General features: G+C 37.2%; 2 protein-coding genes and 2 pseudogenes across 2 annotated transcripts; 1 reads left to right on the forward strand and 3 right to left on the reverse strand.

Annotated features, from left to right (window-relative positions):
* Positions 1 to 1,088: 1,088 nt before the first annotated feature.
* On the reverse strand, positions 1,089 to 2,755 carry LOC8271580 (probable aspartic proteinase GIP2). Its single transcript, XM_002517127.4, has one exon. The coding sequence runs from the start codon at positions 2,615 to 2,617 to the stop codon at positions 1,196 to 1,198; it is 1,422 nt and encodes a 473-aa protein (XP_002517173.3). The 5' UTR covers positions 2,618 to 2,755; the 3' UTR covers positions 1,089 to 1,195.
* Positions 2,756 to 9,783: 7,028 nt separating this feature from the next.
* Positions 9,784 to 10,573, forward strand: LOC112534551 (annotated as a pseudogene).
* A 1,269-nt stretch (positions 10,574 to 11,842) lies between these two features.
* Positions 11,843 to 13,438, reverse strand: LOC8271578 (probable aspartic proteinase GIP2). Its single transcript, XM_002517125.3, has one exon. The coding sequence runs from the start codon at positions 13,335 to 13,337 to the stop codon at positions 12,024 to 12,026; it is 1,314 nt and encodes a 437-aa protein (XP_002517171.1). The 5' UTR covers positions 13,338 to 13,438; the 3' UTR covers positions 11,843 to 12,023.
* A 3,617-nt stretch (positions 13,439 to 17,055) lies between these two features.
* Positions 17,056 to 18,310, reverse strand: LOC112534550 (annotated as a pseudogene).
* Positions 18,311 to 19,839: the final 1,529 nt, after the last annotated feature.

The raw sequence follows: 19,839 nt of genomic DNA on the forward strand, positions 1-19,839 counted from the left end.
TAGTTGTAATTTTTTTTGATTTTGATAAAAATATTTAATAATTAAAATGATTGCAACAATTCACGACTGTACTACTAGTTTCATCTTAATTTTCAATGATTATTAAAAAAATTTACTCTCAAAAGTTTATGAATTAGCTGTATGTTTTTGCATCGAGTTCAGGTTATATATATATATATATATATATATATATATATATATATATATATATATATATAAATTTTCAAAATAATAAATTTTTTCGATATATGTGGTTAATTTTTTACACATAAAATTATTGTCTTGATATGTGCATTTATTTTTGGCACATGAAACTCAAGGTTACATGTAATTTTATGATTTTTTATTAATTAATTAATTGATAAATTACATTCTTAATTAAACACTCATTCTAATCTTAAAAAATTAACATATTAATAATAAATTAGTTTTTAATTAGATAATAATTAATTTTTTAATTAAATAATAATTATTCTAAAAAATAGCATATTAATTTTATTTTAATATTATATTAACTAATAAAATAATTTTTAATTATATAATAATTTTAATTAACAAAAATAATATTTTTAAATATTATATTCGTTAATAAACTAAATTTTAATAGTGATATCAATTATATTGATAGTATTAGTTTATATAATATTAGAATTAATAAATAAATATTTTAGAAATAATTTTATATTATTGTATTAATAAAATTTTAAGAAATTAAAAATATATAAAAATAATTAATTTATTATTATTTTTAAAATATTATAAATTAATATTTAATTTAAAAATTATTAAATTATATTTATAAATTTAATTTTATAATTAAAATAATAATAATAATAATTGTACAGTTTACGATAAACATATAGTTTATTTAAATTTAAATGAAAGCCTCAAACAATAAACAGGATGTCATTCTAGGTGCGGAAACGGCGATCCCCCCCAGCTAAGATAACCTTTGTTAATCTGAGATTGACATTTGTTATCCGCTTTCAATATTAACTTAATTTGCATCATTGGTTTTTTGCCTAAATTTGGAAAGACGATGGCTTTTATGTCCGTATACACCTAAAAAAGGCAACGCCGTGATCATCTAGTCTTCTATCAGTTCTGTTTGTCTCCATATATTTGACCATCTTTATGCTATTACATTGTTTTTGTTTGAACAACTGAATATATTGAAAATGCAAGCCTATTTGAATTAAAGATCAAATTTGAAGTTGGAACACTCAACTTCTTCCCATAAAAGTGTTTCTGTAAATGCAAGCCTATTTGAATGAAGATCAAACTGAAGAAGATTATCCTGCAACTGGTGTGCCCCTATTACAATAGGCGTTGTAATAAGCGGCATCTCACCCCTGTCCAAAAACGCTAAACAGACTACATCACGACTCACCTCCACCATAGTATTAGCTCCATACATTCCCCAATTTAGATTCTTATTGTTCTCAAACTCAAATGCAATGTCTGGAACGCTAATCCCAAGCCCTGTTATCCCCATATTTCCAAGGCTATAGCAATCTTTAAACGGTGCTACAGGTGCCACCTTGCTGACATTCCAAACTGATATCTCTTCATCAAATGCCTCGACAACAGCCTTATAGATTGTGCTTTCAAGTTGAATGTAAGGCTCTACTGTGGATATCTTTGTTCCTCCGGTTCCATTGGCATGGAATTCAAGAAATGCTCGATTTATGGGAATGGGTTTTCTATTTACTAAAATAGATGTGACCCTGACGAAGTATTCAGGTGATGGGGGTCCTCGTATCACGGTGGATGATCCTGTAAACACAGTGTTGATGTAGAGCTTTGTGTGTTTGAATCTTGATGAGACGTCAATGGCTTTTGATGTGTTGTAGCTTGGATAGAATACATAAGGAGAGTCTCCAAAGAACATGACACCATTGGATTTTGAGTCGGAAGGCAAGCATATGGCGAATTTACGACGAAAGCTTCCTCCGAATGATGAAGAAAGTTGTTTCGGCAAAGCAATTTGTTCTCTCCCAAGACCAAGCATTCCCTTAGCACCACTAGCAAGACTCTTTAGATCCCACGCATTGGCACAAGCAAAGATGTAGTCAGGGATTGATACTAGCGAGCCAGATTTTGCACCATCTGTGGATTGAAGGGCAATTATATCTCTGGAAACAACACCCACTTCGAGTCTACCTTGGATTGTGTTTGTGGATAGTACATAACAAGTTTCATTGCTGCAGCCTGATTTATGATGGCCAGGTACGCATCCACCTGTACAAGTAGCTTTAGCAACCGAGCATGGTGCAGAGCCGCAGAGACTTTGTCTGAACGTGGACGAGACATATGATCCATCGTCGCAATCCATCCATAAATGCGCGCCTCCTAAGTCGACCACAAAGTCTTTCTTGGCAAGAGGAGTTCCGATATTGAGGTGGGTTACATATTGGAGAGTTGTGGCATCTTTATTGACAGGGAGGATAAGTGCCTTAGGCTTTGAAGATGCTTGTGCAATAGAGAGGGGGAGGGAAACGAGGAAGGAGAAGAGGAGGAACTGAATTATTGATGATGAAGCCATTAAAACTGTTTGATTAGGAGAAATCTGGGAAAGATTACTTCTGATAAAGATTTTCGAGATTGTGATGGGCATTTATAAGCTAAGAAGCACATGGATATATGCGGACTGTGTCATGCATTGCCGCCACATATGACCATAGTACAGCGACTGCTTGACCCGGCCTGGCCCCCTAGTAAAACCATGTAAACTGAATCTTCTTACTTAGCTTAAAGGAAGGATCTACCCTCGTATAAATATTTTATAAAAATAATTATTGCTCAAAATTATCATTATCTATATCTATACATTTATATATATACATTAAAATAGTTAATGGATATTAAAGAGAAAAGTAGCTTCTAGAGATGTTTAAAGTTTAAAGAATTGAAGCATATCTGAGACGTGTTCCTCTGTCTAACATTTCTATATTTGGATTTAAATATAGAAGGTGGTGTCTGGTGTTTCGTTAGTTGGACTCTTTTATCTTTTTTTAACCCAACCAACTATTGTGGGCTATTGATTTGGTCAATTTACACTTTTTTGATAGAATATGTTATCCTGATCCTATTAAACAATTATTTTTCTAATTGTAATAATTAGTTTTAAAATTTAATTATTCAAACAAGTTAAATAAAAAATTTAATCACGTAAGTTAGAATTACTGAATTTGCAGAAAGAACCATCTCTGATTTAGCTTTGCAATTAGAACTCTCGAATATTAAAATAAAAAGTAAATAAATCTTTTTCTATCGAATTAAACCTTAGAGATTGATTAAATACGTTGTTATGACAGCAATTTTCATTCATAAGGCTTGCACATAAAAAATAAATAAATAAAAGAAAAGCATGGAAACCTTAATCCATTATAAAGTTAGAATTCCACATTAATATATATATATGTATGTATTCTTGCCCGTAACGTTGGATATTTCCCTTGACTTCAATGGCTTCTTTACCTCAATTCCTCTTTCTTTCTCTCCTCATTTTTTTCTCTCTCTTTCCCATACTCAATCATCTTCATCATCGTCAAAGCCCAAATATTTTGTTTTACCCGTCTCCAAAGACCCCACCACTCTCCAATACATAACCTATATCAACATAGGCACCCCCTTCTCTTCCATACAGCCTTATTCTCGACCTTGGAGGCCGCCATTTGTGGATACAGTGCGATAATGGAGCATATAATTCAACCACTTATACACCCGCCCATTGTGGCTCTGCAAGTTGCTCTGCAGCTAAAGCTGATTGTGTTAGTGAATGCTTGCCTCCTAGGCCCCAATGCAACAACAACTATACTTGCAAAGTTTGGACCAAGAACACTATCTTTAATGCTTTTTCAGTCTCAGATGTTGCCTTGGATACAATCTTGCTTCAATCCACAAATGGCTCCAAGCTTTCAATTCCCAGATTTATCTTTCCTTGTGCAGATGTTTATTCTTTAGGGGAGCTTGCTAGTGGTGCTATGTGTCACGTGAGTTTTATTTTCTAACCAAAACCTTGCCCACGTGCGGCCTAGCTTGCTTGATTTCCCCGAAAGTCAAGATAGCTAGTCAGCCTACCCTTGATTGCCAAACCCGGCAGAATGATAGCAAATACGCTAGCGAAAGTAAATTCACGAAAGTGGCACAAATAGACGCAAGAGTTGTGGAAGTGTATACTTGTATTGATTAATTCACACTAAAGCTACTTACAATGAGCACACTTTCTCTCTCTACAAGCTCTCTTCCTTTCTATCTACAAATGGTACAAGGAAGGGGTATTTATAGCTTTTTACCCCCTGTCCGCCAACATGGCCGTGTTCTAGGCCGTGTTGGGAATACTACTGCTCAAGGCCGTGTTGGAAACACGGTTTTGGGTAATTGGCCGTGTTACCTATCGTGGCCGTGTTTCCCAAGCTTCTAGGTCCTTCGCGATTTGTATTCAACCAACACGGGGCGTGTCCTTGGCGTGTTGTCAACACGGGCGTTGTTGAAATCCAACACTACCGTGTTGTGCGCCTTCCTCACCGCGAGGCGAGCGTGACATTCTCCCCCACTAACTGCAACGCCCCGCCTCCCTCGTAAGCTTTAATTTTCTCCTCAAATTGCCACAAGTCGCGAATTGGCTCCCGTACTTGCCTCACTCTCGGGGAGTCCCTTCCACTTGACTAGAAACTCCGTCATAGGAGGTTGATTGATCGTGGCACCTTACGGTGGGAGATGATGTAGTCCACTTCTTTGTCATACCGAGCCCGCACATTCAAAGGAGCTCTCGTAGACTTGCCTCGGCTTGGGTCATCATGATCCTCCTTGTAGGGCTTCAACAGGCTTACGTGGAAAATATGATGGATCTTGATGCCTTGGGGAAGTTCAACCTTGTACGCCACCTTTCCCACTCGTTTAATAATGGGGAAAGGCCCATCATACCTTCTTCGGAGCCCCCAATGAAGTCCGTCGGCTTTCCCATGCAAGTATAGCTTGACGAGCACTTTATCCCCTTCTTGAAACTCCATTGGTCTCCTCTTCCTGTCCGCCCACTTCTTCATCCGCTTAGATGCCTTTTCCAAGTAGGCTCTTGCGACATCGGCTTGCTCCTTCCATTCCTTCGCAAGCTTAAAGGCGGGTGGATCGCTTGACCAGTCCTAGGCAAGAGTGCTCGGCGTGTAGGGTTGTTGGCGTAACTATCTCAAACGGACTCTTGCCGGTAGACTCACTCCTTTGCAAGTTATAAGAGAATTGGGCAACATCAAGCAACTTCGCCCAATCTCGTTGATTGGCACTCACGTAGTGCCTCAGATAAAGTTCCAGAAGTGCATTGATCCTCTCCATTTGCCCACCCGTCTGGGGGTGCATACTCGTAGAGAACCTGAGGTCGGTGCCTAATAGCTTGAACAGCTCCGTCCAAAACCGACCCGTGAAGCGAGTGTCTCGATCGCTCACTATGGATTTTGGCACACCCCAATATTTCACCACATGTTTCATAAACAGGCGGGCAGCTTCTTCGACGGTGACGGCCTTTGGAGCTGGAATAAAGATGCCATATTTAGAGAACCGATCCACCACCACAAAGATCCATGCACATCCTTCTGACAAAGGAAGCCCCACAATAAAATCCATGGAGACACTCTCCCATGGTCTCTCAGGAATAGAAAGTGGCTCTAGTAGACCACCCGGGGCTTGTTGCTCCATCTTGTCTTGTTGGCACACAAGACAAGTCCGCACATAGGCCTCCACATCCTCCCTCATGCGAGGCCAATAGTAGGCATTCTCCACAAATGCCATTGTCCGTTGAATGCCGGGATGACCTGCCCACTTGCTGTCGTGGCACTCTTTAAGTATCTCCTTTCTTAGATTATCATGGAGCGGCACATATAACCTCCTCCTTTTTGTGTAAAGCAAGTCTCCTTCCAGCCAAAACCTTCGAGTCTTACCTTCTCGAATAAGAGCAAAGAAGTTCTTGGCCATTGGATCATGCTTTAGCCCCTCATTGATGCCCTCCGCCAAGTTGCATGCAGGACGGCTTATTTCGGCTAGCTCCCCCTTCCTGCTTAGGGCATCGGCAACAAGGTTTGCTCTTCCTGGCTTGTACTCCATGACATAGTCAAATTCCGCAAGGAAGTCTTGCCACCTAGCTTGTTTTGGTGTGAGCTTCTTTTGCGTTTGAAAGTGGCTAGTGGCGACGTTGTCGGTTTTGACAACAAACTTGCTCCCGAGCAAGTAGTGCCTCCAAGTCCGCAAGCAATGGACTATCGCGGTCATCTCTTTTTCTTGCACCGTATACCTCCTTTCGGTGTCATTCAATTTCCGGCTTTCAAAGGCTATCGGATGCCCCACCTGCATAAGTACTCCACCAATAGCAAAATCAGAAGCATCCGTGTGGATCTCGAACGCCTTTGTATAGTCGGGGAGTGCTAAGACCGGCTCCTCCATAATCGCCTTCTTTAGCCCCTTGAAGGCTTCGCACTTTGTAGACCAGTCGCACGACCCTTCTTTAGTAAATCCGTGGAGTGGCAATGGAAGAATAACCCTTAATGAACCTCCTGGTAGTAGTTTACTAATCCAAGGAAAGACCTCAACTCCGTCCACCTTGGCCGGCTCCCAATCCCTGGATGGCCTTCACCTTTGAACCGTCCATCCTCAACTTCCCATTGCCAACGACATGCCCAAGGAACGCCACTTCTCGTTGGGCAAACAAGCATTTCTCCCTTTTAACGTAGAGCTCGTTAAGCCGCAAGGCTTTGAACACTAGCCTTAAATGCTCTACGTGCTCCTCCAGCGTGTTGCTGTACACAACAATATCATCTAGATAAACAATAACAAATTGATCAAGGTAAGGAGCAAGTACCTTGTTCATCAATGTACAGAATGTGGTCGGCGCATTTGTGAGGCCAAAGGGCATGACAAGGAATTCATACGATCCATATCTCGTCACGCACGCCGTCTTTGGCTCATGTCCTTCGGAGATGCGTACCTGATAGTACCCGGACCGTAGATCCAACTTGGTAAACCACTTAGCACCACCAAGTTGATCAAAGATGTCCGCAATGTTAGGAATCGGGTACTTATTCTTGATTGTAATCTTGTTCAGCGCTCGGTAGTCAATGCATAACCGAAGAGACCCATCGTGCTTCTTCTGGAACAACACCGGCGCACCATACGGAGCTTTGGACGGCCTTATATAGCCTACATCAAGCAGCTCCTTAAGTTGCCTCCTTAATTCCTCCAGCTCAGGAGGCGCCATACGGTAAGGGGCAAAGGCGGGCGGTTTGGCTCCCGATTCTAGCTCAATCTCGTGGTCCACTTCTCGGCGTGGAGGAAGCTTCTTCGGCAGCTCTGGTGGCATAACATCTCTAAACTCATCTAGTACGCCTCGGATAGGGCTTGGAAGTGTAACCTCACCAGCATGGGTACCTTCTTCCATTTTAAGGGTTGCTAGGAAGGTTGGCTCCTTCCTTTTTACCCCTTTCTGAGAGTCACATGGCCGACACCATCTTATCTTGACTTAACTCCCTTTTTATCGGCACAACACAAGGTTGGCCATTCTCCATTATGCACATGGTGTTGGCGTAAGGAACCAAGAATGCCTTTACCATGTCGAGGAAGTCTATACCAAGATAAAACCGTTGATCATCAATAGGAGCAATTGTGATATCGACCTTACCTTGCCATTGGCCTATTCGGATGTTAGTTCCTCTCGCCACGCCAATGATAGGTAATCTCTTTCGCGCTCACCCCTTTAATGAAGCCCTTTTCCTTCTCAGAAGGCAGCTTAATAGAGTCGTACCACCTCTTTCGCCATGTATACCGTGGTCACCTCCAGTGTCCACCATGGCTTGAATACTCCCGCCTCCGATATTGGTCTCCACGCATATCCGTCCACGATGCTTTTGCTCCACTTTGGCTTGGATAGCATTGAGAAGTCAAGGGAAGCAAGTCTTCGCTCTTCTTCTTGCCTTTCCTCTTGGTGATCACTAGCGCTCCAAGCTTTCCTCGCTTTAGACAATCATACTCACGAGGTCCGTCGACATGAAGCGGTGTAAGCTTTCTCGGGGAAGAACTACGCTTGTCTTCCTTCTTCCACTTGCCCTTATCCTTGTATGAAGCCTTGCCATCCTTGGTGAAAGATTTTCCCCTATCTCCACCACCTTTGTCACCTCCTTCGTATTTCTTTACTTTTGGTTTAAACGAGTCCTTCCTCTTCAACTCTATCAAGGACTCTAAGAATCGCCATCGCGGTGGCAAGGTCCCGCACACCTCGCCTTTCTAGCTCCAACTGAGCCCACCGAGATAACCCATCAATGAAGGCATGAAAAGCTTCCTTCTCCCCCAAATCGGGAATCTCCAACATCAATTCGGAGAACTCCTTCACATATTTCCGAATATGACCATCTCTATGTTGGAGACGTCAAGCTTGACCTCGCCCTCCTTCTCGGCATTGTCGGGATAGAATTGCTTTTAAGCTCCCGAACAAAATCTTTCCAAGTATTAATGGTGCAGAGGCCCTTTTCACATCCTCGCACCTCCGTCTCCACCAGACGGTAGCAATATCACACAAGTAGAGAGATACGGACTTTACCTTAGTGGTGTCGTCCCACGATGCCCACTGCCTCAAAGTATCCCTCCAAGTTCCACAGGAAGTTGTCGATCTCCCTCGCATTCCCTCGCCCCCCACCGTAGGCTTTTGGTTTAGGAGCATCGACCTTGTGGACCGCCGCGCTCCCCCACTCTTTCTGCCAACGCGGTCTTGCACAAATTAAGCTCCACCTCGAGCTTATCGACCTTCTCTAGGCATTGGACAAGCAACTTCTTGAGAGCCTCATTGTCCCTTGATAAATTGCTCGGCGAGAACATTCAAGGCACCTTGCATCTCCTCGTGAAGCTCTCCGTCGTCCCCCTTGGACTCTAGCTTCTACGTCGTAGGTCCATGTCTTCGATTTTATCCCCCCAATCGGACATGGTAGTCTCCACCTGACTAGCCTTTCCTCCATCAGCGCCAATCACGTCAGCGGGACTTATCCCTCCGTACTTTCCGCTATCCTTTCCTCCTTCCCTTGGAGTAGGAGGAGCGGTAGATTGCTCACCAACCTTGGCCATTATCTCGTGCAAGAATTCTCCCGAAAGAATTTATCCGCGCTATATTTCCAACTGTGGCGTGATACCAACCTGCTCTGTCTCAAACTTGGCTTTGTCTCGAACCTGCTCTGATACCAACTATCACGTGAGTTTTGTTTTCTAACCAAAACCTTGCCCACGTGCGGCCTAGCTTGCTTGATTTCTTCGAAAGTCAAGATAGCTAGTCAGCCTACCCTTGATTGCCAAACCCGGCAGAATGATAGCAAATACGCTAGCGGAAGTAAATTCACGAAAGTGGCACAAAGAGACACAAGAATTGTGGAAGTGTATACTTGTATTGATTAATTCACACTAAAGCTACTTACAATGAGCACACTTTCTCTCTCTACAAGCTCTCTTCCTTCCTATCTACAAATGGTACAAGGAAGGGGTATTTATAGCTTTTTTCCCCCTGTCCGCCAACATGGCCGTGTTCTAGGCCGTGTTGGGAACACGGCCGTGCTCAAGGCCGTGTTGGAAACACGGTTTTGGGTAATTGGCCGTGTTACCTACTGTGGCCGTGTTTTCCGAAGCTTCTAGGTCCTTCGCATTTGTATTCAACCAACACGGGCGTGTCCTTGGGCGTGTTTTCAACACGGGCAGTGTTGAAATCCAACACGGCCGTGTTGTGCAGCCTTCCCTTGCTAGCTGCGAGGCGGGGCGTGACATATGGGAATGCTTGGCTTAGGAAGGGAAAGAATTGCACTACCTAACCAAATTGTTTCGGCCTTCAACGGAAGTTTTCGTCGAAATTTTCCATTTGTTTGCCTTCAACTCCTAAATCTAAGGGTATTTTGTTTCTTGGCGATTCTCCTTATATTTTCTTTTTCAGATCATAATACTTTAAAATCCATTGATGTTTCATCAAGAATTAAATACACAAGACTTTATGTCAATTATGAAAGAGCACCAACTCCTACAAATTAGGACAGCCGTTGCCCGAGTACTTTGTCAAGGTTACTTCTATTCTTGTGAACAAAAAGCCTATACCAATATACACAGCACTGCTTGATTTCCACAGGACAGGTATTGGTGGCTCAAAGATAAGCACTATACAACCATATACGATTCTTGAAAGGTCTATTTACAAAGCTCTTGTTAAAGCATTTGATAAGAGATTACTGCAACTCAGAAGGTAAGAAAGGTGGAACCTTTTGCACCTTTTAAAGATTGCTATACTAAAGGAAACTTGGGTATGTCAAGACTTGGATATAGTGTTCCTAACATTACTTTGGTGTTTGAAAATAATAAGAATGTGTGCTTAGGATTCTTGGATGGAGGTTCAGACACCACAATCAATCGTCATAGGTGACATCAGTTGCAGGACAATCTTCTTCAGTTTGATCTTGCTGCTTCTAGGTTAGCATTTACTTCTTCACTTCACTCAGAAGATGTCGAGTGTTCAAATTCTGATGAAAAATTTATGGGTATTGGCTCCACTAAGTTTGATTCCACTTAATGAATGCATGAAGAAATTCTCAGCTAGAGTTTACCTCATCATATCATCTCTGTAGACAAACTAATTGTTGTATTTGTATCGGTTCTTTTTTAAAGCTTTTCATATTAATTAATAATGCTTTACATAAAAATAATTAAATAATTAAAATATCTAGCTAAATAAAAATAAAGAGTATTAATCCAGTTTATGTTAAATATGAATAGATCTATATATATTTAAAAAAAATATATCTCGCAAACCTATTTTAATATTGTAGTTTATTGTGTGCACATACCAAGATGAATTATATATCTCCAAGATTACTTTAAATCTTAGAGGATAGCATTCATATGGGTGTTTGGGTACGGGTTGATGGTTCACCGTCTTTATATAGGACTTATTTTTGATATGAAAGAAAATATTCGAATTTAAAATGTCTCATTTAAAAAATAAATATTTTTATCACTATATATATATATATATATAACTTAGATAATACATAATTATTATACACAATTCGATTAGGTTCAGTTCTACTGTAAAAAAAATGTTTGAATTATATTTTCTTAAAAATAATTAATTTTACTAAAAGATATATTTTCTGCTGCAAACACTCTTTTATCTTTCTGTAAGTGTCAAATAAATACGACCTAAGCACTAGACCACCTGGCCCTGGTCTATTCAGTGGCTGGTTAATTTGAAATTTGCCTGTGCTTCTGGTACAGCATTCTCCAGGAAGGCCATTGTAACTTGTAAGTGATGTCAAAGGTATTGTGCCCTTGGAATGACTAATATATATAACAGAAACTCTCAATTCAGCAAAGAACTAACAGAAGACGACTACACTAATTACAATAATGCACTATGGTTAGTGGTAAGATCATAATTGCTCAAGTGATTTTATTCAGCATCATTAACCTGTCTGTTTACAATGAAGATACTTCACTCCCTGTTAGTGGCAAGCTCATAAGTGCTTGAGAAGCATTTTCGTTTGACAGACTCACTCCTCTGCGAAAAAAATATATTAATAATAACAACTTATTAAAAGTGTATATTGAGTATCTTTTTACCCATGAACGTGTAAACGTATTGTAATTAATAAGAGTTATTATTCCGTATTAATATTTATAAAAATCATAATAAAACTTGAAAGGATTTATTATAAAAATATTTTAAATATAAATAGATAATCTATATACGGTAAAGTTTCACCTTATTTTTTGTTTATTGGATATATATATATATATAATATCACTGTAACTACGGAATTCTAGAGTTTGGCTATAAATATATTCAAGTTTACAAGCCAACTATATTATTCATGGTTATGGATAAGGTGAGAAAAGAAATCTTCATGTAGTGTGGTCGAAGAGGTTTCACTAGGATCATTGTTATTCTTTTTCCTATTTTTAGGTGCAACTTAGTAAGAGCAAGACTCAAAACAAAATTCTTAAAGAAAAAGAAGAAAACATTAGAGTGCATTAAAATTAAGGTTGGAGCAGGTTGTGTTCCTAGGTAGAAGACTAGAGCTGAACCCAAGTCTTGAAGATGCAAGATCAAAGTGTAGAAGATTGTCTTCTAGTTGATGCCCACCAATGATAATAGGGGTTCTAGGTTGCGACCCGCCGTCAATAAATGCCAAACACATGGTATAGCTATTGACTGCCACCATCGAATTTGCACCCAAGATCCTCCAATATACAGAATTACCTTGTTCACTCTCCAACTCCAGATTAATTATAGGCACATACGACAGGAATTCTTCAGTCGTACGAAACCCGTTTGAAAATACGCATGCTCCGAATGGTACTGGTACCGACGGTACCACTAGAGAGAATCTAAATACCAGCTTCTTGATAAAAGCTTTAAGAAGAGCTTTATAAATAGAAGTATGCAAGACAGTGTAGGGATTAACAGTGCTGAGCATGGTTCCACCGTTACCATCTTTATCGATGGACAGCAGAGTCTTGTCAAATTTAACTTCTTTTCCATCAACTCTAATGGATTTAACTCCAATGTAGTAGTCAGCTGATGACTCGCCCAGAGAAGAATACCCTGGAGTGCCCACAGGGTTCAGGATAAGTCGGATGTAGATAAGATCATTTGATACGATCGAAGATGGACCATCGCCAAAAACTATTACACCATTGGATTTTGTAGAAGAACTCAAGCATATAGAGAATGTCTTTGAAAAGCCAATAGCAGAAGAAAAATAAGCAGGAAGAGAAATGTTACTTCTTCCCAGGCCAGCCATGCCTGTGACCCCATCGGCAAGATCATCTAATAGCCATGTTATACCACAAACAAAAGGGAAATTAGGGACTGAAACAATCCTACCGAGATTTTTTCCATCAAAAGATTGGAGAGCAACAACATCCTGACCAAGGTCACCACCAGTGCCAATATATACAACTCTGTTATTGGAGGACTGACCACATGTGTTATTGTAGCACCCTGGCTTTGGGCTAGAATAGCACTCCTTGTTACATGACTGTGAATTAGAAAGTGAACAAAGGGCAGAGTCGCAACTGAGCGGCCTATATGAAGATGAGACGTAGCCTTCTTCACAATTAATCCACATGAGACTTCCGCCAAGATCCACTGTTAATTTTACAGGCACAAGAGGGGTTCTTTGGTCGATCTGGGTTATGTATTGGCGAGTGCATTTGTCTTTGAAGACTGGAAGGAGAAGAGCTTTTGGACGAAAGGGTGCTCTAGCTGTGGATGGGGAAATGAGAAAGAGAAGAAAAGAAATGGAGAAGAAACAATGAAATAAGGAACCCATTGTTGAATGATACTGAAGTAATCTGTTTAGTATATATGGTGAAGACTGAAGAATGGAAATTAAGCTCTATAAATAACCTCTTTCCCTCTGTTTTACATGTTTCCACCACATTTCCTCTTTTCTTATTCGGATTTCTTTTTATTTTTTTAATTTCTTTATTTATTCCCCACTAACTACACGTTTTTATTTATACGTATATATAATATATAACTCTCCTTAATTCTCGTGTTAGTAAATAAGCTTATTCTTTTGCAACAATGGATTTTCACAGTGATTAGAGATATAGTTCGCTTATTGAAAAGAAAAAGAAGTGATGAAGCAGTTGTCGTTAAGAGTTTTTTCATGCTAACTAATAATGCCTCACATGATATGGAAGTAAATAAATAAATATTTAAATAATATGCTAAAAAAATGGAATATTATTGTAGTGCAGTTCAAATGTGAATAGATACATAAAAATAGAAAATATATGTCGCCAACCTTTTCTTGAGATTGAGATTGCAATTCATTATATGCACATGCCAAAATAAATTATAGAGATCAAATGTGAATAAATCCATAACAATAGAAAATATATGTGCCCAACCTTTTCTTGAGATTGCAATTCATTATATGCACATGCCAAAATAAATAATAGATGTCCAAGATTACTTCAAATCCTAGCTAGAAGATAACAATAACATGGGTGTTTGGATACGGGTCTATAGTTTACTTACTGTGCAAATAGAATGTACCTTTTCAGGTCATGTGCTCCTTTCGTGATTTAATATAACTTTGTTTTATTCATATAGTTTTCTTTTGGTTGAGGTATTAACAGCCAACTGAGTTCCAGATCATGCATGTTCTTATTGCATCAAGTTCATTAACAAATGAAATTTATGTGATAATACATCAATTGTATATATCAATCATATTTAATGTATAGATTAAACCATATAATAAATTTGAACAAAAGTTTTACAAAGTGAAGATACTCGACCCCTCTTAGTCGCAACTGGAGAGTTCATAAGTGTTCTCTATATTGTATTTGACCATTGACAAAGTACTTTTGCTTGACAGATTCACTCCCTTGAAAAAAAAAAAACTAATAAGTTACTAAAAGTGTATATTGAGTTTTTCTTTTACCCATGAATATGTGATTTTATAATAATTAAATATAATTATTATTCATTCTTATTAAATAATATAATAATCACAATGAGATTTGAAAGGATATGTTATAAAAAAAAATTAAATATAAAAAAAATGAAATATTTTTTCCTTGATTTTTAGTGGATATTGCAAGATTTCACTAATAAGATCGTTATTTCTATTGAAAGCATATATCAATGAGAAAAAAAAAAAAATATATATATATATAAACATATGCAAGTTGCAACTATAATATTAATGGCCAGGGATGAATAATGCAAATCTAGTGTGCTCGAAGAGTTTTCACTAATAAGATCGTTATTGTTTTTTTCCTTATTTACGAGAAAGACTCCAAAAAGAAAATCTTAAAAAAAAAAAAAAAAAACATTAGACTGCATTAAAGTTAAAAGTTGGAGCAGGTTGTGCTCCTAGCAAGAAGATTAGAACTGAACCCAAATCTTGAATTGGCACGATCAAAGTGTAGAAGATTGTCTTCGAGTTGATGCCCACCGATGATAATGGGGGTTCTAGGTTGCGATCCACCGTCAACAAATGCCAAACACATCTTATAACTATTGACTGCCACCATCGAATTTGCACCCAAGATCCTTCAATACACAGAATTATCCTGTTTATTTTCTAACTCCATATTAATTATAGGTATATACGACAGGAATTCTTCATTACTAGAAAACCCATTTGAATAAACACATGCTCCAAATGGTAGTGGTACCGACGGTACCACTAAAATACCATCTTTTTGATAAAAGCTTTAAGAAGAGCTTTATAAATTGAAGTATGCAAGACAGTGTAGGGATTAACAGTGCTTAGCATGGTTCCACCATTGCTATTTTTATCAAAGACAGCAGAGTCTTATCAAATTTAATTTATAATAAATATATAATGATATTTATAACATTATAATAAAATAATAAATATATTATAATATTATATTATATATTTTAATATTATAAAAATAATTTAATAATTATTATTAAATATAAAATATAAAAGTTATACGGCTTCCTGTTCAATTCTTTTAAAGTCATTAGATTCTTTTCTTCTTCGAGAAATTCCTTTCTTCATCCACTCCAGTCTAAAAAGTAACTAGAACAAATCAGTTACGTAGTTATATTCTAATTGAACACTTTCCTTTTTTTATTGTTCTCAATAAATTTTTTTTTTCAAGTTTGAATTTGTTTATTTGGAATCTGAGCTCCTCTGCTTTATATTTATTTATTTATTTATTTTATTATTATTATTTTTCCTCTCTTTTCCTTTTTTATTTTTTTTCCACTAATATGTATGCTTTCATATTTTGTATCTCATTATGCTGCACACTTGGGTCTTTAATAAATTAATTCTTCTGTTCAAAAAAAGGATTATAAATTAAACTCCCGAAGGATATATCTTTCAAATTGTTTGGCAAAAAGTAGTTGGCAAAAGAACACTAGTATAAAAGAAACGATTCTTATATGAAAGAGAAGCGAAAAAGGATGAACTTGGGGTAGCTCTTCCATCTATTTATTTAGTTTAGCCTTTTTAGAAGTAATGGAAGCATAGAAGACTAGATCTGGATACTATAAGGCATATGCAACAAGATGAAGAGCATAAAAAATGGGGGATGTGACCATGAAGAGGTTGGGCTGGTTTTGAGCTGCCCTTATTTAGACCGATTCTCTCTTTCGATAGCAGACACCAAGATAGGCTAGGGTGGGGTTTTGAGAGGATTCTTCACTGCCAATCTTATCATAATTATTGTGAAGAAAGCTTCACAATAATTAGTCTGGGACAGTTTATTTGTAAAAATATCTGTATGGCCAAAAACGGACCACATCTAAAATTGGGTCAAGTTATAATTATTCACATTGGCTCTGTAATAATAAGATCCGCTAAGCCTTATTTGGCCACCCTTGTTATTTTAGTTAGAGTTAAGTCTAATGAGAATAATATTCTACCACTAGCAATGCATTTATTTTTAAGCCGATCCATTTATTATCTATTATTTGATTGACCAATCCTGCATATTGGAATGAGTCAAGAGTCAAATATTTTGGCAATTTCTCCTCGGGAGATGACTCAAGATAATTTTGAATCATAGCTTTGGATTTTTGTTCATCCATCGCTATAATAATATCTCGGGGTTTGCAACGATAGCTTGGTATATCTACTATACGATCATTAACTAAAATATCTCTATGATTAACCAATTGGTGAGCTTGGGGAATAGTTGACGCCAATACCCAATTGAAAAAGAATGTTATCCAAACACATTTCAAGTAATTGTAGTAAAAGCTGACCTGTTAACCCTTTAGCTTTTACAGCGATGCAAACATATTTAAGTAATTGTCATTCTGTAAGACTATAATAAAATCGTAATTTTTGTTTTTCTTCTAAACGAATACGATATTGAGAAACTCTAAGTATAGAGCTTGCTATCGAGATTCCTAAATGACAGATAAGAAAGCAAGTCCATTGTGCTTATGATAGCACACCTCTTCCAATTCTCTATCAAGTGCTCTATCAGAGTGCGGATAAGTAATACAAAGGGTGGTACGTGAGTAAACCCAGCAAGCTACTGCTAAAAGAGGGTGACGATAAGAGCTTTAAATAGATTTAAATTTTAAATAGAAAGGGAAACAAATACATATTCTCTCCTTTCTAGTGATAGGCGGGAAGCTAGCGCTTATATAATGCAACCTTCTCCTTAAGTTATACCTTCACAGGACAGATCTGGCTCGGTTGGGCTAGCCTTTTTTACCCTCTTCTCCAAAGTGTGAACATCTAGCTACATCTCCAATCCCGGCCTACTTTGAACTAAGTCAGGCCCAAATGGAGGCTGAAGACCTATTCGAGGTCAAGGTCGAGATTGTCAAGGTCATACCGGGCCTTTATCCAGAAGGAAGATTAGATGGGACGGGGAGCCCTGGCCCTCGACAATCCCCGCACCTCCACATGAATAGACGCATGCTCCAAATGGTACTGGGTGGTACCACTAGAGAAAAATCTAATTTCCATCTTCCTGATACAAGCTTGAAGAAGAGCTTTGTAAGTAGAAGTTTGCAAGACCGTGTGAGGATTAACAGTGCTGATCATGGTTTCTCCGTTTCCAGATTTATCAATGGACAACAGATAACTCTGATGGATTTAACTCCAATGTAGTAATCAGCTGCTGATTCGCCAATAAATTTATACACTGGAGAGTTGAGGATAAGTGGGGTGTAGATAAGAAGATCATTTGGAATGATCGAATAAGGACCAGCACCAAAAAACATTACGCCATTGGATTTTGTAGAAGAACTCAAGCAGACAGCGAATTGTTTTGGGAAGCCAAGAGCAGAAGAAAAGTAAGCGGGTAGAGAAATGTTTCTTCTTCCTAAGCCAGCCATGCCTGTGACCTCATTAGCAAGATTCTCTAACAAGAATGTTGCACTTCAGGAACTGACAGTCCTGTCAGGATTTTTTCTATCAAAAGATTGAGGAGAAACGATATCCTGACCGACGTCTCCGCTAGTGCCGATATATACAACTTTGCTGAAACTTGAAAGGGAGATGGGACATGTATTATTGTAACAGCCTGGCTTTGGGACTTTAGAAAGTAAACAAAGGGCTGAGTTGCAACTTACAGGCCTATATGGCCTTCACAACCAATCCACATGAATGTTCGGCCAAGATCCACTGTTAATTTTACAGGCACAAGAGGGGTTCTTTTGTTAATTTGGGTTATATAATAGAGAATGCGTTTATCTTTTAAGACTGGAGGACTAGAGCTTTGGACGAAATGGTGTTTTAGCGGTGGATGGAGAAACGAAGAAGAAAAGAGATGAAATATGAAGAACAAATCAAATAAGGAAGCCATTGTTGAATGATGCTGATTAAAGAAATGTGGAAGGAAGCAGGGAAGTACAGTAACTGGTACAAAGCTTTGTTTAATATCTCTAGTCTGCTTCCATCTAGCCCTGTTCAATTGCCCGGCCAGGAGACTGGGCACAAGCGCAGGCCGGAAATGGTTGTACTTAACTTTTTCAAATTTACATTATAATATGGTCTGATCTAACTATTCTGATTTAAGAGTTTGATTGCCTATATTCAATTTGTAATTAAAATATATAATCATCCTACTATTATTTTTGGAATAGACAGGAAAGAAATAACATTTCTAACCTTATCTAAATAATCTGGTCAGCCCAATATGACTTTTTAATATTTTTATGATTTATTGAATAAAAAGCATAAAATTTTAAATTAATTTATATTAAAAAAATTTACATAAAAACTATTTATATAATTGTATATAAAAATTACATATTTAAATATTTTATGTACATTTGATTTAAATTTTATAATTTTTTATAAACATATAAAATGAAACTCACTGTAATTATGATACTCTAATTCATTGATATCCTAAATTTCACTTGAATATGCGAATCATAAAGAAGTCTACTTCCATCACATTTCCTCATTTTTTTATTTAATATTTTTTTTTCTTGTTTTTTATTTTCAATTAAATACATACTGTAATTTATTTAGTTAAGAAAGTATATTATTACCTTAATTCTTATGAAATAAATACTCTTTTGCGAAACGCCCAATTCTTTTTAGGTTGATTAGAGATTTAACTTTCCCTATTTTTTTGTAGGAATTTCTTTAATAAGAAAGAGAAGAGTGGTTCTTCTATTCCACTTTTAATTAAAAGTTTTAATTACCAAATAAAAAATTGTACGTTTTTTTAACAACAATAAATTGTAGTTTATCTCAGTAATAAATTGCACTTATCCCACATGCTTCATCTCCTCAGCAACTTGTCTGGATAAAGAAGGACGGAGTCAGGATAAGTCTTATATGGCTGCAAAGTCAATCGGTGAAGAAGTACTTGTTCAACATTTTATGGTCAACATTTAAATATGTATTATACGTTGTAGTTTAATTAAAGTTTTAAATTTAAATTTTATATACCGTTGTCTAATTTTGAAAGTTTTAACTCTTTAATATAATACACTTATAACCAAATAAGATTTATAAACTATATAGAAAATATTATGCTACTTGTAAGTATAATACATGCAATTTATAATATTTATAAGTTTATAAATGAGTAAGCTATATAATATTATATTTTTTCATAAAAATAATTTTGTTTAGGTTTAGTATATGTTCTCATTTATATATTATTTTTTTTCTAGGCTTAATGTATGTATATATCTATATAATAAACTGATAGATGATTCACATATATTCATTAGTTTTAAATAATGAAGTATTTGTCAATCATCCAATACCAAAGCGTAAAATATTCATAAATACATGTTACTCTTATATTAATTGTGATGCATACCTACATAAAAATCTCCATTTTTTATCTACATAG

Source organism: Ricinus communis, chromosome 9 (assembly GCF_019578655.1).
Source record: "Ricinus communis isolate WT05 ecotype wild-type chromosome 9, ASM1957865v1, whole genome shotgun sequence".
Taxonomy (NCBI): domain Eukaryota; kingdom Viridiplantae; phylum Streptophyta; class Magnoliopsida; order Malpighiales; family Euphorbiaceae; genus Ricinus; species Ricinus communis.